This window comes from Aythya ferina (assembly GCF_964211825.1).
Source record: "Aythya ferina genome assembly, chromosome: 1".
Taxonomy (NCBI): Eukaryota; Metazoa; Chordata; class Aves; order Anseriformes; family Anatidae; genus Aythya; species Aythya ferina.
Genome location: NC_140296.1, coordinates 143,883,497 through 143,898,294, shown reverse-complemented (window position 1 = coordinate 143,898,294; position 14,798 = coordinate 143,883,497). Strand labels below are relative to the sequence as shown.

At 44.1% G+C, this 14,798-nt stretch overlaps 1 protein-coding gene across 6 annotated transcripts in view; it reads left to right on the top strand.

The window, feature by feature from the left end:
• Nucleotides 1-14,798, top strand: part of DENND5B (DENN domain containing 5B) — a 110,039-nt gene that overhangs the window by 32,513 nt on the left and 62,728 nt on the right. For 4 of the 6 annotated variants that reach the window (XM_084535855.1, XM_084535857.1, XM_084535858.1 and 1 more), the window contains exon 2: nt 11,312-11,377. The exons of the other annotated variants lie outside the window; for them this stretch is intronic. In XM_084535855.1, the coding sequence (XP_084391981.1) occupies nt 11,312-11,377 (66 nt within the window). The remainder of the gene's footprint in view (nt 1-11,311; nt 11,378-14,798) is intronic. 6 annotated transcript variants of the gene reach the window in all.

Below are 14,798 nucleotides of genomic sequence, written 5' to 3'. Positions count from 1 at the left end.
CGACCACAAACAGGAAGGTGAGGGATGGCGTAGTGTCCCTCGAGCTCTAGGAATACCCGTGGTACCTCTGAGTGTGCTGGGATTTCTTCCCCTGGAGAGGCAAGGCAGGCAGAATGACTAAGTTCAGTGTGTGCTTTCCAGCCAAAAGGTGATGTCGCTGCTGGCTTTGTCATCCAGTAACAGATGAGTTAGTGCTAAACAGCACAAAGACTGGGAGATGTGAATATTTCTGACAGAAGACCTGAGGCTTGGCAAGGGCTGATTCATAGCTCTGATGCCTCAGTCTTTGCGCTCCTGCCTGCTATTTGCACTGTAGGTACATGAGTGCCTCCTGGCTTGCGCTGAAAGCATTAAATCAGAGATCCCAGGTTGTGCTTTTGCTCTAACTATGCTGAAATGTTGAAGCCTTACGTTGCACTCCCCTCCCTACAGCTATTGAATTGTCTTGGCAGTTTTTCATCTCAAAATTGATTTCGGTCTCAATCCTAAGCAACAGAATTTGGCTCTGAAGTCAACACTGCTTTGAACAGGAGCTTGGACCAGGTGACCTCTGGAGGTCCTTTCTGGCCTGGTTCTTCTGGTGACCTCAGGCCTGGTCCCCTGCTATTACACGTACATGTGTTGGATAATGCTATGGCTAAAATTCTCCAGCTTCCTCTCGCTGTCTGTTAGGGGTCTGTCCGTCTGTCTGTCAGCTCAGCATTTGCCATCCCTTCTCTGGCTGTTCATTGTAGAACCACATAAACCTGATGCACTCTTGTATTGTCCGGAGCGGGTGCAGGCATGCTATAAATGCCTTTGAGTCCTCCTACACTGCTAGGTAAATCTGCATCTGGCTAAATTTACGTCAGAAATGTTTTCTAGCACAAAGCTAAGCCCGAATGAACTTTTGAACCTTGTCCCTGACACATTAAGCACGTGGTCGCTGAAGCTCACTTGGATGGAGCGAGGAGACCTCCTGGCCTAAGAAGCCCCAATTAATTATAAGCTACTCAGCATAAGAAACCCTGCTTCTTAGGGAAAAATTATCAACAAACCTGCCTCAGATGGACAGAAAAAGACCAAGGTAGACAGCAGTTTTCTGAGCACTGTCGTCACTGGAAAAATCTTTCAGACCTTACTGAAGAAGAGCCCAATGTCCCCAGTCTTGTGCATAGTGGTACACGAGATGGCAGCGATGGGGTCATAGCAAGGCCGTGTTTGCTGTGGGTGTGAGGGCATGCAATGCTGTGATACCGATGCTCACCTAAAGCCTGAACTCCAGCATCCACCTAGGCATCCTAGGCATGAAGCCAGGCACGAATAGAGATGGCTGGACTTCCAAAGGAGCACACGGTGTGCACCTTTGAGTAATTGATGGTCTTCACATGTGTATAAGGAAAATATAAATGAGCCTCAAATTCTGGTATCTCTGATTTTTGTTCTTGTGGTATTTTGCCAATCCCAGATGAGAGGAAGCCTGGCCTGGTGCAGGAGCTCTGCAGACCAGTGGGCAGACACCGGGACTGGGAAGGATCTGGTCCCTCCCCGCTCCCATCTCCCACGCTGCAGAGCAAACCTGGCTGTGCTGAGCAGAACATGCCTCTCTTAGTCCTTTGTTTTCCTCTTTCCTTGACATCTTCTAGCAACGTTTTACCTGTGGTGTTCATACTAATCGTATTTAATTTTTTCCTCCAGACAAAAAATGATGGAAACTAGCTGCTTAAGAGGGAGGGCCAGTAACAGAAATACCATTTTTTCCTTCTATCCATTCTTTAAGGCTGGTGTTTTTTCTAAACGAATCACCACTTTTTCCACAGTCACTATAGTAGTCTCTGGACCTTCAAAAATGACTTTCCCAAATTTGCTGTTACCATTGGACTCTGGGAGCCTGTTTCTCATGTTTAATCATATGCCATCTGCTCTGCTGGCGGCCACTAACTTCAGGCTGCTACCCTGAAATCGCCACCCCTCGCCACTTCTGATGCAGGCCTGCCCTTTTGCTTTTTAATTCAAGCCATTTGACAAGTTTGAGCCCCCTTCCTGTGGGAGCACAGATGGCAGCTGAAGGGATGCTGGAACAAATTCACTCCTGCCTCGGTGGTACAGACTGGGTTTCAGGAGGGAGCCGTGAGGCTCTCTGCAGATCCGTTTGAACAGGTCCTGTGTCTCTGATGAGCATGGAAGGGATTCACAGTTTCTGATGCTCTTTTGGACCTTGCACGTGTAATGTTAGACAAATTCCTCCTTGGTTTGGTGAGTGGTTGTTTTTCTCTATATATCCTTTTATTTTTTCCTCCCCTTGTATAAACCCCTCAATGTCACAATTGTCTACTGAAGTGGGATTTTTGCATTTGGTGACCTTTTTGAGACTGTGAGAGGATGGGAGAGGAAGCAACAAATGGTGTTTTGAAGATAGGAAAATGTCTGCCATATAAACTAGAAAGGCACACTGATGTCCTAGAGCTGAGGTTGTGTAGGATGCACTAGGTAAAAGAAGGCTGAAATGCTGTTGAGCCCATCTGCATGACATCCCGGCTGGAAAGCCCTTTTTCCACTAGCACGGGTCACCCTGCAGGCACTCCCAGGCTGGTCCTGCAGGAGCTGAGACAGCACGCTGCCTGGTCTGCATCAAGACACCCTGCACAAAGTGCAGGGCTGCTCCAGCTGTCAGGGAAGTGCCAATTTATCTTTGAGAAGAAGGGTTTTTTTGGAAACTTTGACCCAGTTCCACTCCCTTCTGCATCTTAAGGACCATGCTAGGATTTCAGGCTTTGTATGTACACAACCTACAGGTGTTGCAGTAAGTACTTTTACTTCTACAGATTGAACATGCATTTAATCACAACCTTGTGTCAAAGCAAAATCCCCAAGGGGTTGGGAAACATCAGTTGTTGTAGGCAATGTCGGTTGCATGGCATCCTCGGCATGCCCTGACAGTTCAGGGAGATGAAGCACTTGTCATTTGCCTAAGTGCAAACCTCTGTCACCGTGTCAGCTGGGTGACTGCTACAGAGCCATATCAGTCTGTGCTTTATCAGTTGGGTATATATTTGGGTAGGGGAGCCGCACTTCAGACCAGAGGAGGAGCTGGGCCTGTGCGGGGCTTGGTTCTGCTGCCATGGAGTCAGCTGCCCTGTGGGCTGTGCCAGAAGCCGTCACCTCTGTAGAGAAAGCAATGAGACACGTGGGCAGGCGATGTGGGATGGTGCCACTGTAGGGTTTCCATGAGGGCCCCTCTGCCCTTGCTGTGCCAGGGGAAGCATTAGTGACCTGGAGGAAGCCAGCCTAAGCACTAGCCTGTGGTCTGGCAGAAGGAGTAGGAAAGCAGAGGGCTATGGCAGTGCCTGGACACAGGCACCAGACAGCCCAGGGCTCTGGGGCAGGCAGCAAAAGGACATTTTCTTGCCTTTGGGAAAGGTTTAGTTTGGGAAGGGGTTAACCAGAAGCCCCACCAGAACTGCTACTGTGCTGATTTTATAGCTGACTTAAAATATCTGATTCCTCAGGCTGTTTATAGATGGATTCTCTGATGCCACAAAATACAGATTCGGGTTGAAGTTACGTATTTCTGGCTGTCATACCAGTATAAAATGCATATTCAGGCTGTCATATCAGTATAAATACAGACTAAACCTTGCAAAACCCAGGATGGAGTCCTACTTTAACAAAGCAGCCTTTTTCAGAGACAAGAGTATATTTCTGATGCTTTGTTGTTTTGGCTTATGAATAACCTTAGCTAGAAAGGTGGATGTTCTGTAATTCTTTCATGACCTTTGAATTTGTCTCTGTAAGAGGTATGTAAGTGCTCAGATTCCTTTAATCTTGTATACATGGGTACTGCTTTTGGTTTGGGAGGGGAATTCTGTTCCCCACCTGCGCCACCTCTTTTTGTGACAACTTGGAGAACCGCCCCGCTGGACTGATTCTCCGTATGTATGTGAAGTCCTTAAAATATTCATTGCAGCCCGTGGTAATCCAATATTAGTGAATCATCTTACAGCCCTTTTCAAGAAGGTGTTTCTTCAGGCTGATAGTAACAGCGCAAGCTCTCTATAAACAAATATGCAGGAATACTTGTGGCTCAGCTACCCTCACAGCTGTGTCACTGCTGAGATCTGCATCACTCTCTGTCACAAATATTTATAGGTTGGGCCTTTACCCTTGTGTGTGCTTCGTATGTAAGTATCCCCCCCCCCCAACCCCAAAGAGAGTTATTTCCTTAATGTAAATATTTAATCCAGTGCACACATGCCTGATAACCTTTGCGTGGAGGAGGTACCCGTCAGGGATGGTTTTGGTATATTTGCGTGTTGCAGAATTAATCACCAGAAACCTGTCAGACCCTGGAGAGATATGCAAATGCCTGCGTCTCTTTAATCTGTTGTGTGCGTATTTGAAATGGGAGCTCCAGCCCCGTGGGAGCGATGCAGGAGCTCATGATGCTCTGAAGAATTGCAAGGCAGCTGGGTCCAGGCTTTAGGACCCTCTCTGCCATTGCTCAGGCTGTTCTGTGGAGATGGGAAGAGCACAGGGTTAGCCTTTGAACCTGTAACAGAGCATTCCTGCCAGCCCTCTCTCGGGGAGGGAGGGAGCGTGCCCAAGCCCGTGGCTGTGAATACATTATAGGTAGAGTGATGCTCTTCAGTTGGCAGGCATACGTGTTACAGGGAGAGTGAGTGGGGGGACTCTTGCAAACCGTCCTTGTGCACCGTAAACAGCTCTCTCCTGCTTTGATCAAAGGAATAACAGCATCTTCCTCTATGTGAAATGATTATGCTCCTGTTTTCTGTAACTGGACGCTCAGGTTTAGCTGTCCCACGTTGTCACACCAGGGAGTGCCACCTTTGTTTTCAGAGTCACGTTGCTGTACCCGTACATTTGGTTAATTTGGTTTTCTTCTGTATGCACTTCCCTGTGTTTGTGGGACACCTCCCAGACATCAGTACCCGCACAGAGACCGTGGTCACTGAGATGTTCTCAGCCCTGATGCAGTCCATGCCTAATCCAGTCCTGATCTGCTCGTATGAAATACTCCATCTCTAATGTGTGCTGAAACAGTTACTGAGCCCTCCAACACAGCACGGCATGGCTCGCTGCATTACACAAAGCATTCTATTTAATGCCACAAAATTCCCCTTTATGCGAGAGGAAAGTGTAAAATATTGGAGCATGACTCCTATTGTTTCTGCGTGAAATGTGTGCAGTGGCCAGGAGGGCTCTGGCGTCTGCCTGCAGTGGCTCTGCATGCTTTGGTTTTGAATCAGCCTCTCTCGAGTTGCTGATGGCTCACGCTCTTTAAAAAATGAGAGGGCAGCAGTTACATGCCTTCTGCCTGTGTGCTTTTAGTGTGCTGATCAACCTGGGACCCAGGCACTAAAAGGTCAGTGGTAAAGAGGAAATCCTTGCTTAATGCCAGGTAAATTTAGGATTACTTAGATGTCTGTTCTCTGCTGCTTCAATCTGGGAAAGCACTAAAATAGCAGGCACAACATGCTCATAGTTGAAACTGGACCTCTCTTTCTTACTCTCCTTTTTGTGCATCTCTCCAGCTCCCCTTTTAGAGGCCCACTGGTGCTTTTCAACCCTTTTTTAGGCCGGGAAATGTTCTCTGTTCCCTTTTGTGGCTCTCCATGGTTGTTTTACCTTCATAAAGGTAAAAAGTAGAAAATTCTCGGAAATGTGGGCTGGTTTTACATTGGTGTCTACTGTTCTACAGAGGCATTTACACTGAAGTAGCAGTGGATATCTGAGGGGAGAGGGGGGCACTATTTTTCATCATTGGGCTTCAGCAAAGGAGAGATATTGTTATAGTATAGTGGCATTTGCATGGACTCCTTTGCCTCTCTACTCTACCTTCATGCCTTAAGAGGCTTTCCTGATGATAATGGAAGGTTTAAAGTTTAAAGCTGTGTTTTGGGGAAAGCAAACTACCCCAAAACATACTGGAGATCAAATTGGCTAGAAGCCTTGAAGCAGTATTTTGGGGCGTGAAGGTTAGAAACGAACCTACAGTCACCTCCAGGTATTCCAGGTGTCTGGGAGAAGGGGTGGGACAAGGTAAGAAAGGGTCTGAGGTGTAGGGGCTTTTGTGAGGTGAACCCATAGACAATTTTTCTTTTGTCCTTCTCAGAGGAGATCCAGCTTTACAAGGATGCTTTGGCATCTATTTGGCATCTATGCCTCCCAAGGCATTAAAGGAGGCCAAAGGATTTGGTTTCTGAGCATCTCTTTGTCGGGGCATGAACTAAATCTATAGGCATGGTAGAAAAATGGCAGTGCTTTGAGTTTGTCATGTGGCATCTAGTTTGGATCCAGAAACTAACAATATTTGCCCATACCTGTGGATGTGAATCCTGACACCATATTTTGTTTTTTTTTTTTTTTTTTTGATTGAGTCCTGCTTTCAGCTTTCTGTGTTTTCAGTGAGGTTGGAACCTGGCCACAAAGTGGTCAGCAGTTATAAGGCATGAAGCCGATTGTTTGTGCTTTGTCTGAAACAGAGAGAGTTCAGGGTGGGGTGGGGGAATCTCCACCTAACTAGACATGGTTTACTTAAGGCACAGAATATTTTTCATGTGGCTTAGATGTGGGATTCCTGTGCACCGATAGCTTTTTAATGATCCCTTTTGTGTAAACTCCCTGGCAGCAGCCTGATCTTCAAACAGTTTCCAAGTGCAGGTGGTTTTGACCAAGACACGTAGGGTCTTGCAAAGATGTCTGTGGCAGAAGACACATTTAAACTACATAGTTGCAAGGATTTATCTTTAATAGTTGTAAGGACTTACCTTTCTTTCAGACTGATTTATTTGTTCCTCTTAACAGTGTTTTAACATTTTTAGTTGACGGAACTCCACTGTTGCTTTTTCTAGGAGATGATAAGAACTGTGTCACGCAGCATCTTGTTAGAAATATTTTGTGCCTTCGCTGGCAGTTTTGCTCACAGTGGAAGCATCTGCAGCAATACGCTCATCTCCAATTACTGTAATACAGCCGAGAGCATTCTCCAAATTGTGATAGCTTTTGGGGCAGCTCTTAAATAGAAGTATCAGCTGCAAAAGACCCGTATGGCTGCATGGGCAGCAGATCCTCGTCTGCCCACATCTTCATTCCTGCTCACCACTCCTCCATCCAAGAGCTCTGATAACTTCATGCCTTGCCTGCGGGTGCTTGTGACTTTTCAGGATGTGGAAAGTCTTTGTCTCTTTCTAAAAAGATTTAGTTGTTGAGAACTGATGGAGGACAGGCTCTAGGAAACTGGTGTAAGGACAATTATCTATTGGCAGCAGCTTAAACAGCAGTTTCTCAAAACCCCTAAACAAGGCCGGTTTGTGCTACACAAGGGAGTGGTTCTACTTCGTGCCAGTGAAAGAGCTGTCCTGATTACAAGAAGCAAAGATATTTCTCTGCCAGACCTCTTTCCCATCAAAAACACACATAACTAAGCTTTCCTAAAGCTTGGTAGCTGTGGCCTTTGACAGACAAGCATTGCCTTGCTGCAACCTGTTGCTTGTAAAGGCCATAAAGAAAATTAACTCAGCATACCAAGAAAGCATGGATGGACCTTCAGAGACACCTCCAGGTGTCTCAGATGTATGGGAGAAAGGAACAAACTGAAGCAGACTAATCCTGTCCAGAAGACAGGGGTAACTTCCTTCTGACCACCACAGGCTGCACTGCAGGGATGGATGTGAAAGCCCGGATTTCACGGGCTGGGTTCTGCGTGGCCAACTGGAAAAAATAAGATAAGGAACCGTGTGCTTTGGGTCTTTTTTTTGTGGCTTAGCACGTCAAGGGATGGCTTTGGGTGACGTCAGAAGATAAAGACTTCCTTTAAAACAGCAGTGATGTTTCCCAGTGTAACGGTGCTATGGCCAGAAAACCAAGGCCTCGTGCTGTGTGAGATGGAAAAAAAGAAAGATGGAAAGAAGATGAGATGGAGGTGAGAAAGAAAGAAGGTGAGATGGAAAAAAAGAAAGATGGAAAGAATAAAGGTGCTGAAAAGCAAAAACCCAACTAGTGCAGAGCTAGAGCTGACTGTAGGAGCCGCAGGACGGGCATCGCGGTGCTCCGCTTCTGTCAATGTCAATTAGTGCTGAAAGTGGTGCGCGACAAATTAAGCTTCTTTCTTTTCTTGTACTGATTTGCAAGCCGAGCTTAATTACTGTGGCAGAAGGTGTTATTGTGCAGGTATTTGCCCTCTGCTGCTGTGTAAATACAGCTTTTGTGAAACTGCTGCTGATTTCAGGTGAGAAATCACCTGAAATTTGTACCCTGCTGGGTAATTGGGGGACAAATACTGGTGGGTGATCGTGTAATTTTAAAAGAAAATCTTAAACCTCTCTTAATACAGCCTGATTTAGAAGTTAATCCAGTGTGCTGTAATTAAAAATAAGATAAAACAAACATGACTTGTACTAAAAAATCCCCGAAGCAAAATTTACTGGAAAATTCCCCTTCTTTTCCCAAATTCTTGCACACAAACCTCAACAGTACTGGTAGAGGGATTTTTAAGATGACAAATTTGAGTTGTGTTTTTCCCTTTTCTTGTCTCCAGAAATACCAAGTGAAACAAAGCAGACCTTGAGCCAAGGCCCTGTGCTGCCTCTGTCCCGGCGGAGTGGAGGACAAAATCTGCTTTTAGATTCTTTCCAGCTGAAAGTGGATTTTGTGCATTTGTGCTTCCTAAACCAATCTGACAATGCGTTGTCGTGTTTTACACAGAAATTGGTTATGTTCGAACTTGATCCTGCCCTTGTAAATGAGAGGAAGGTGCAAGCACGAAGAGAGGCCTGTGTAAAAGGCGTGACTGGTTTCCTCACCCTGCATTCAGTCCATGGAGAGAAGCAAACATGTGAAATGAGGAGTGGGAAATGAGAGTCGTGCTGAGCAGGGGGTTACCCAAACTTCTCAGAGGATGTGATGGCATCTGAAATGCCTTTTCCTTGGCCCAAGCCAGTGGGCAGATGCTTCTGTGCCTGCAAAGCTAGGAATCCCCTCACAGGCCTGGCTTTGACATCCTCTTGTGTTTAGAGACCCGAGCTGGTCTCTTGCTCTTGCTTGAGCATCTTTTGCCCATCGTGAGCATTCTCCTGGAAGTGAGGGATGCATTGCAGGAGCTGGACTCAACGGTCCTTGTGGGTCCCTTCCAATGCAGGCTGTTCTGTGAAACCCTTTGGTTTCCTATGGTTGTGTGCATTACTTACTTGCTCTGTAACTAACCAAAAAGCTCGCAGGCATTTTAAGATTGATGATGTGTGAAACTTAAATGAACTTGAAATTATTGCTCAGATTGCTTTCTTGATCAGTACAAATGGCTGTTCGCTCCATATCAAGTATTTAAAATGAACAGCCAATTTGAGCATAAAAATGAAAAAAAAAAAAAAAAAGTAAATCTGCCTCTAGCTGTATATAAACAGGATAGACAAAGAGGATCTAAAATAAAGGCCTGAGACTTAGCTAACTGTATTTAGGAGTATAGGTCCAATGTTATACCTGGGTCTGCTGTTTTCTGCTAATCAGCTCCAGCTATTGGGAGCAGACACTGAGGTAATTGTGTAGGAGCGCTGTGCCCCCACATGTTTATTTAACTGCACCCCAAAATCCCCCCAGCTGACATAATATAAACCGTGACATTTTGGATTTGACAGATTATGATGCAATTTTCTGCAAACTGTAATTCATGCAAAATGTGTAATTCTCCCCGTTCTCTGGTGGTGCAGGATGTCTCTGCTCTGCTGGCAGCTGGGGCCGGGGCTATTTTAAGAAGCCGACAGCCTGGTGCTGTCTAATGTTACTCTGTAGGCAGATAGTAAGGATCTTAATCAAGGCCAGACCAAAGGGATGGTGGCAAACTAAACTGCTGCTGGGTATTACCCTTTTTTCTCTTTATTTAGGTTTGTGCAATGACTCTTAGATGAAGAGATCTCCTTTTCAAAAAAAGTCACTGAAATATTAAGCCTATTCAAAGTGTAACTGTTTTGTGGCAATAGTCATGCTCCATTTTGCTTCTCGTTGTATAAATAATGAGACTGTGCAGTGGTGTCTGTAGCCCTGTGCTTTGGCTTTGGGCTGTTAACCGGGAGAGCTTGGAGTCTTGCTCATGGCAGAAACTGATTTGTGACCCTGTGTCAAAAACTAGATGTGCTTCTTGTGCTTTCTGTGCCAAGATCCTAAAAACATGCTCTGACAGTGTGTTTCCAGAAAATCAGTAGGCAATTGCTGGTTTTATTTCCTTTAATTTAAATATTTATGTAACTTTTTGGTCCAAACAGCTCAAAAGTGGAACAGAATAGCTTAAGACACCTGGAGTGGAAAAACATCATCCTGCAGATGTGAATGTGGGTTATCTTCAGGTGTCTCCTAAAGAAACAAAAAAAATCCTGAAATACAAATCTATTTATTGATTTTTTAATTTGTTTTTTTTCCTATGCCCTCTGCAGAGGGCTGTCTTTCCAGAAAATACAGGCTTGACAGAGTTATCTGGGTCCTTTGAACTTGTGCCTGGATTAACAGCTCAAGTGTGAGGCAGCAGCGGAAATCACTCTGAATTTACACCTAGAAATGGAATGAGCAGAGAGGTCAATGGTATTGCAGCTTTAATATATGCTCCAGGATTATAAAAAAAAAAAAAAAAAAAATTAAGTTGAGGAGGATTGCATATTGCCTCTGTGCAGTCTAGGAATGGGACTTTGCTTGACGAAGGAACGCTATGGTATCTGTGAAAAGATTCTTGTTTTTCTGCAGAAGATGAGCAAAATGGTTGTGAGAAACCTCCGTTAGATGTGGTAGAAGGGCAGTTTTCCATTTATCATTACGAGCACTTTTTGGTGGGTCTGTTACTGGAAGAGATTAAAATTGTTCATCCAAGTTATAAACGTAGAGCTCACTTCTTCAAAGCTTCACCTAAAAACCACCCTAATAGTTCTATTCATCATTTCTGTCTTGTAATAAGTAACTTTAAAAAGTCCTGAAAGTAACATCCAGTACAGCATTGAAGATGCAACAACATAGCTAACAGTATTATACTAACAAAAGCTTCTTGATTTTAGTTCAGCGATGGTTAAATAACATTTTTTCCCAGGCTCTGGAATGGCTTAATATATGAACAAAGCAGATTTTGTAATAGGAAAACTATATGGCAGCATGCTGTTTGAAGTACTTAGAATTTAATCTTGTTACTAATTTTGACAAGCATTTCTACAATGTCTGTCAATGTGTTCAACAGTTCGTTTCACCTTTTTTTCCCCCCCTCCCTTTCCCCAGTACATTTGTATATCTTTTCATGTTGTTCATACGTGCTTTTTTTATTTCTGTTTCTTATGTTGTGTAGTCTTGTACAAATGGCTAGAAGCAGATCTCCATGGCAAGAGCTCAGATACTGCAAACAAAGCCTCAGGTAAACAGGGGTTAAGGACAAATCAATAATCAGGCCCTCTGTGTCTCTTTATTTCCATCTTCCAGTTCCCCTTGAATCAAATTAAGGGTCAGAGTTTAGAAACCAAAGCCTTGGATTTTTTCACTCTTCTACCTCACTTAAATCAATATCTGGTAAATTTTATTCTTTTCCTTGAAGCTCTCTTGGCAGATGTACTTCCCTTCTCCAAGGAAACGCCACTGGTGGTGTCAGGTATATTAGTGGATATACAATAGGCTAGATCTTGTGGGTGCTTGATAAAGACCAAAAAATCTTGTGTGAGGCTGTATTAGAGGATACCTAGCAAGAAATCCAGCTAGACTTAGTTGTCTACATTTGTAGACAAAGGACACTGGAAGGTCCAGATCCACCAATTTCTGCTACAGGGACTCAGAGGTTCCTGAATCCTGAAGGAAGCATTTTTGGATTCTTGAGATAAATACCAGTGTTAGAGAGGTCTGTACAAATACACACAGCTTTGCAGATAGAGGACACAACCTACTATGCCTTCAAGCTTAAATATCAGTCAATTCCTCTAAATACTGACATGCAGGAGTTTTACTAGGTAGGTTAGTCCCTGCTCACACCATAACTCCAAAATAGATAGGTAAAGCCACCACCATCTTACAGACAACATTTTACTGCTGAATAAACTCAGACTTCAAAATTTTGGAACAAAAACTGTTTATTCTGCCCTGTCCCAGTCCCCCTCTTCATATCATTTCCCTCTTCCACCATAAGATTATGAGAATATGTGGTAGGAGATGATGCCTTTGAGTTCATGTCCTTGAATACTGAGTAGCTAACTACTGCTGCTTTGGCGTAAAGGTGCAACAGAGCTCAATTTGTGTGCTGCTCCAAGTAACCAGTTCCTGAACCCAACAATCAACAGCCAGGCATTATTCCTGTCTCTGTGTTGTCCCCACTTGCATGCTGTATATTTCTAGCTTCTCATGCAGGCTCACACAGTTATCCAATAAGCTTAACAAAGTTCAGCCTGCAGGGAAATAACATAGCTGGATGTGCTGAACACTTTTAATTAGAAATAGCTATCAAAGAGGTTGTGACCATGATCCACAGAACTGTGCACATTCGTGTTCCCAGTATGTTCCTCTAAAGGAATAAAAGATATTTTTATTTTGGTAGTCACAAACATTCCTGTCTACGTTCCAGAGCCTGTAAGGACCGGCAGATAGCTGGCATTCCCTGGACCAGAGGGTGTGGGTAGAGGATGCCTTTGCCTATTTAGTATGTATTTTTGTATGCCTCTGTAGCTGTGATAATTAATACAGATCTATTTGAAACCTTAACATCACTAAATTTTTAAATATGATCACTCATATGAAAGCTATCATGACTGACAACCTCACAACTGCAGCTGCATTTCCCTAGTAATTTCATCCTTCACCCGAAACATAAAGATGCTTATTTTCTAATTTTGAGAAATCTTCTCACTTTGAAATGACATTAGCATCCATTGCTTCAGCATTTACTTTTATTTTGAAACTAAATGCCCTATAGAAATGAGTGCCTTTAAGGGAAAGCACAAGCTTTCTTAAAGTACCATTGCATAAGATGTGGTATCCACTTGAAACTGAACTTAAGCCTGACACATTTTACACAATTTTGAAAAATACTTGAATGGTTTTTTTTTTGAAAATACACAGAAATTGAAAGGATTTGACTCAAAGCCAACTTTTTAACTTGCCTCCGGAAGGGAGCTTACCCTATGAGATGTGCTGTTCATATGAATGTGTCCCACACATCAAATACGGTGTTACTGTCAGTACTCACAGTACTGTTATCTGGCCATTAATATTTTAGAATGTGGATTCAATTTACATTTGATACTTGCTTCATTTTTAATGTACCTTGCTAATCCTCTTTTGGAAGCTAGCAAGCATGCATTTAAGAGTGTAGTAGATTTAATGAAAATTCACTGTTTGCCTACAGTAGCAGCTAAAAAAAAAAAAAAAAAAGTTATTTGCTATATGTGCCTCCTAAGTTCAGAACTGAGCAAGGTGACAGTAGATCCTATAATGTACCCTTCAGTCCAGGTCCCTTCCATGTTTGCCAAGAAGGTTTTCCTCCCTGTGGGTCTCCTCCAGCCCCTTGTCAGTGTGGTCCACGCCTCTCATCTCGTGTGGGTGAGAGCCGGGTGCTGTCTGGTGGTCTGGCCACACGACGGCACTTCACTCTGACATGCAGGCTGCTTTCTGTCAAACCCTTCTACTGTTTCTGTCCAAAATTATCTGTCTCCTTCGAAAGTTTACCCTGTCTGGCTTCCTGGGAGCAGCTTTGTATGGAGGGTGCAGTGTCGTGTCCCTTCGAACTAATAACCGATTGATTCCCTCTGGTGTGCTCTGTTGGCTCTTCTCTTCTGGCTTGTGTTCAATGATTGAGAAAATCGTTCCTTGTGTGTATTTGATCATTTATTTAAATTAAAAAAAAATAATCTCTAGTAGCAAAATGCAAACCCTGAGACTCTACAAAGGTAAGTTATTTGTGCCATTTACTTTGCTGGGTAAAATGAATCCAAGTTGTCAGCCTACTAGAAGACTGTTACTGCTGGGTTTGGAAAGCCAGATTTTTAAAAATAACGTTTATGCTTCACAAACAGAATGTTTTAGACATGTCTGACATCTAAACAATGATACAAGTATTTGCAGTAGCATATAAATTATTGGTTATCTCCAAAACCTGATTGAAACCCTCAGTTTATCACATTTACCATGGTTTACTGGCAAATGCAACTTATTCTTTTCCAATTGCTCCAGGTGACACTAGAGTACTGCCTGTCAAATAAGCAGGGAGGTTTATAGGGAAAATGAGACAAAGGATGTTCAATAACAAGAACAGAAAAAGGTCAAGGGCTTCCCCACTCTCAGTTCCCCGGTGATGTAATTTTTGGTCTAATGTGGAAATAAGTACAGCTTTATCTGGTGGGATTGGTCAATGAGTCACCGGACTGGGAGAGGAGAGTGTTTTCTAGTGCAGGAGCCTTCCAGATTTACCCTGCAAAGCTCTCTGAGCAATCTGATGTGCTTCCACAGCCCATCAGTGCTGCTCTCCTGTCAGAGGACACTTAAATGTGAGGTGGCATCAGGCACCATGCAGCAGCTGCCCTCTCCTCCAACACAAACCTCATTGCCCAACTTGTAGAGACCCACCAAACCAAGTGCCCAGTGCTCTGTTCCTGTGCACATATGGAACCCATTTAGGTGACAGCCAGGTGGTTTGGTGTCACACTGGGTCTCAGGGCACAGAGCTGTGTCCCCAAGGTGTCACACAACGTTGGTGTGCTGGAAGCAGGGCCCTCCTGAGTGTGCCCCACAAGCAGGGAGCCCGGGCAGAGCCTGCCCCAATTTCTGTGGTGCCTCTGTATGAGACCAAGTGATAGAAA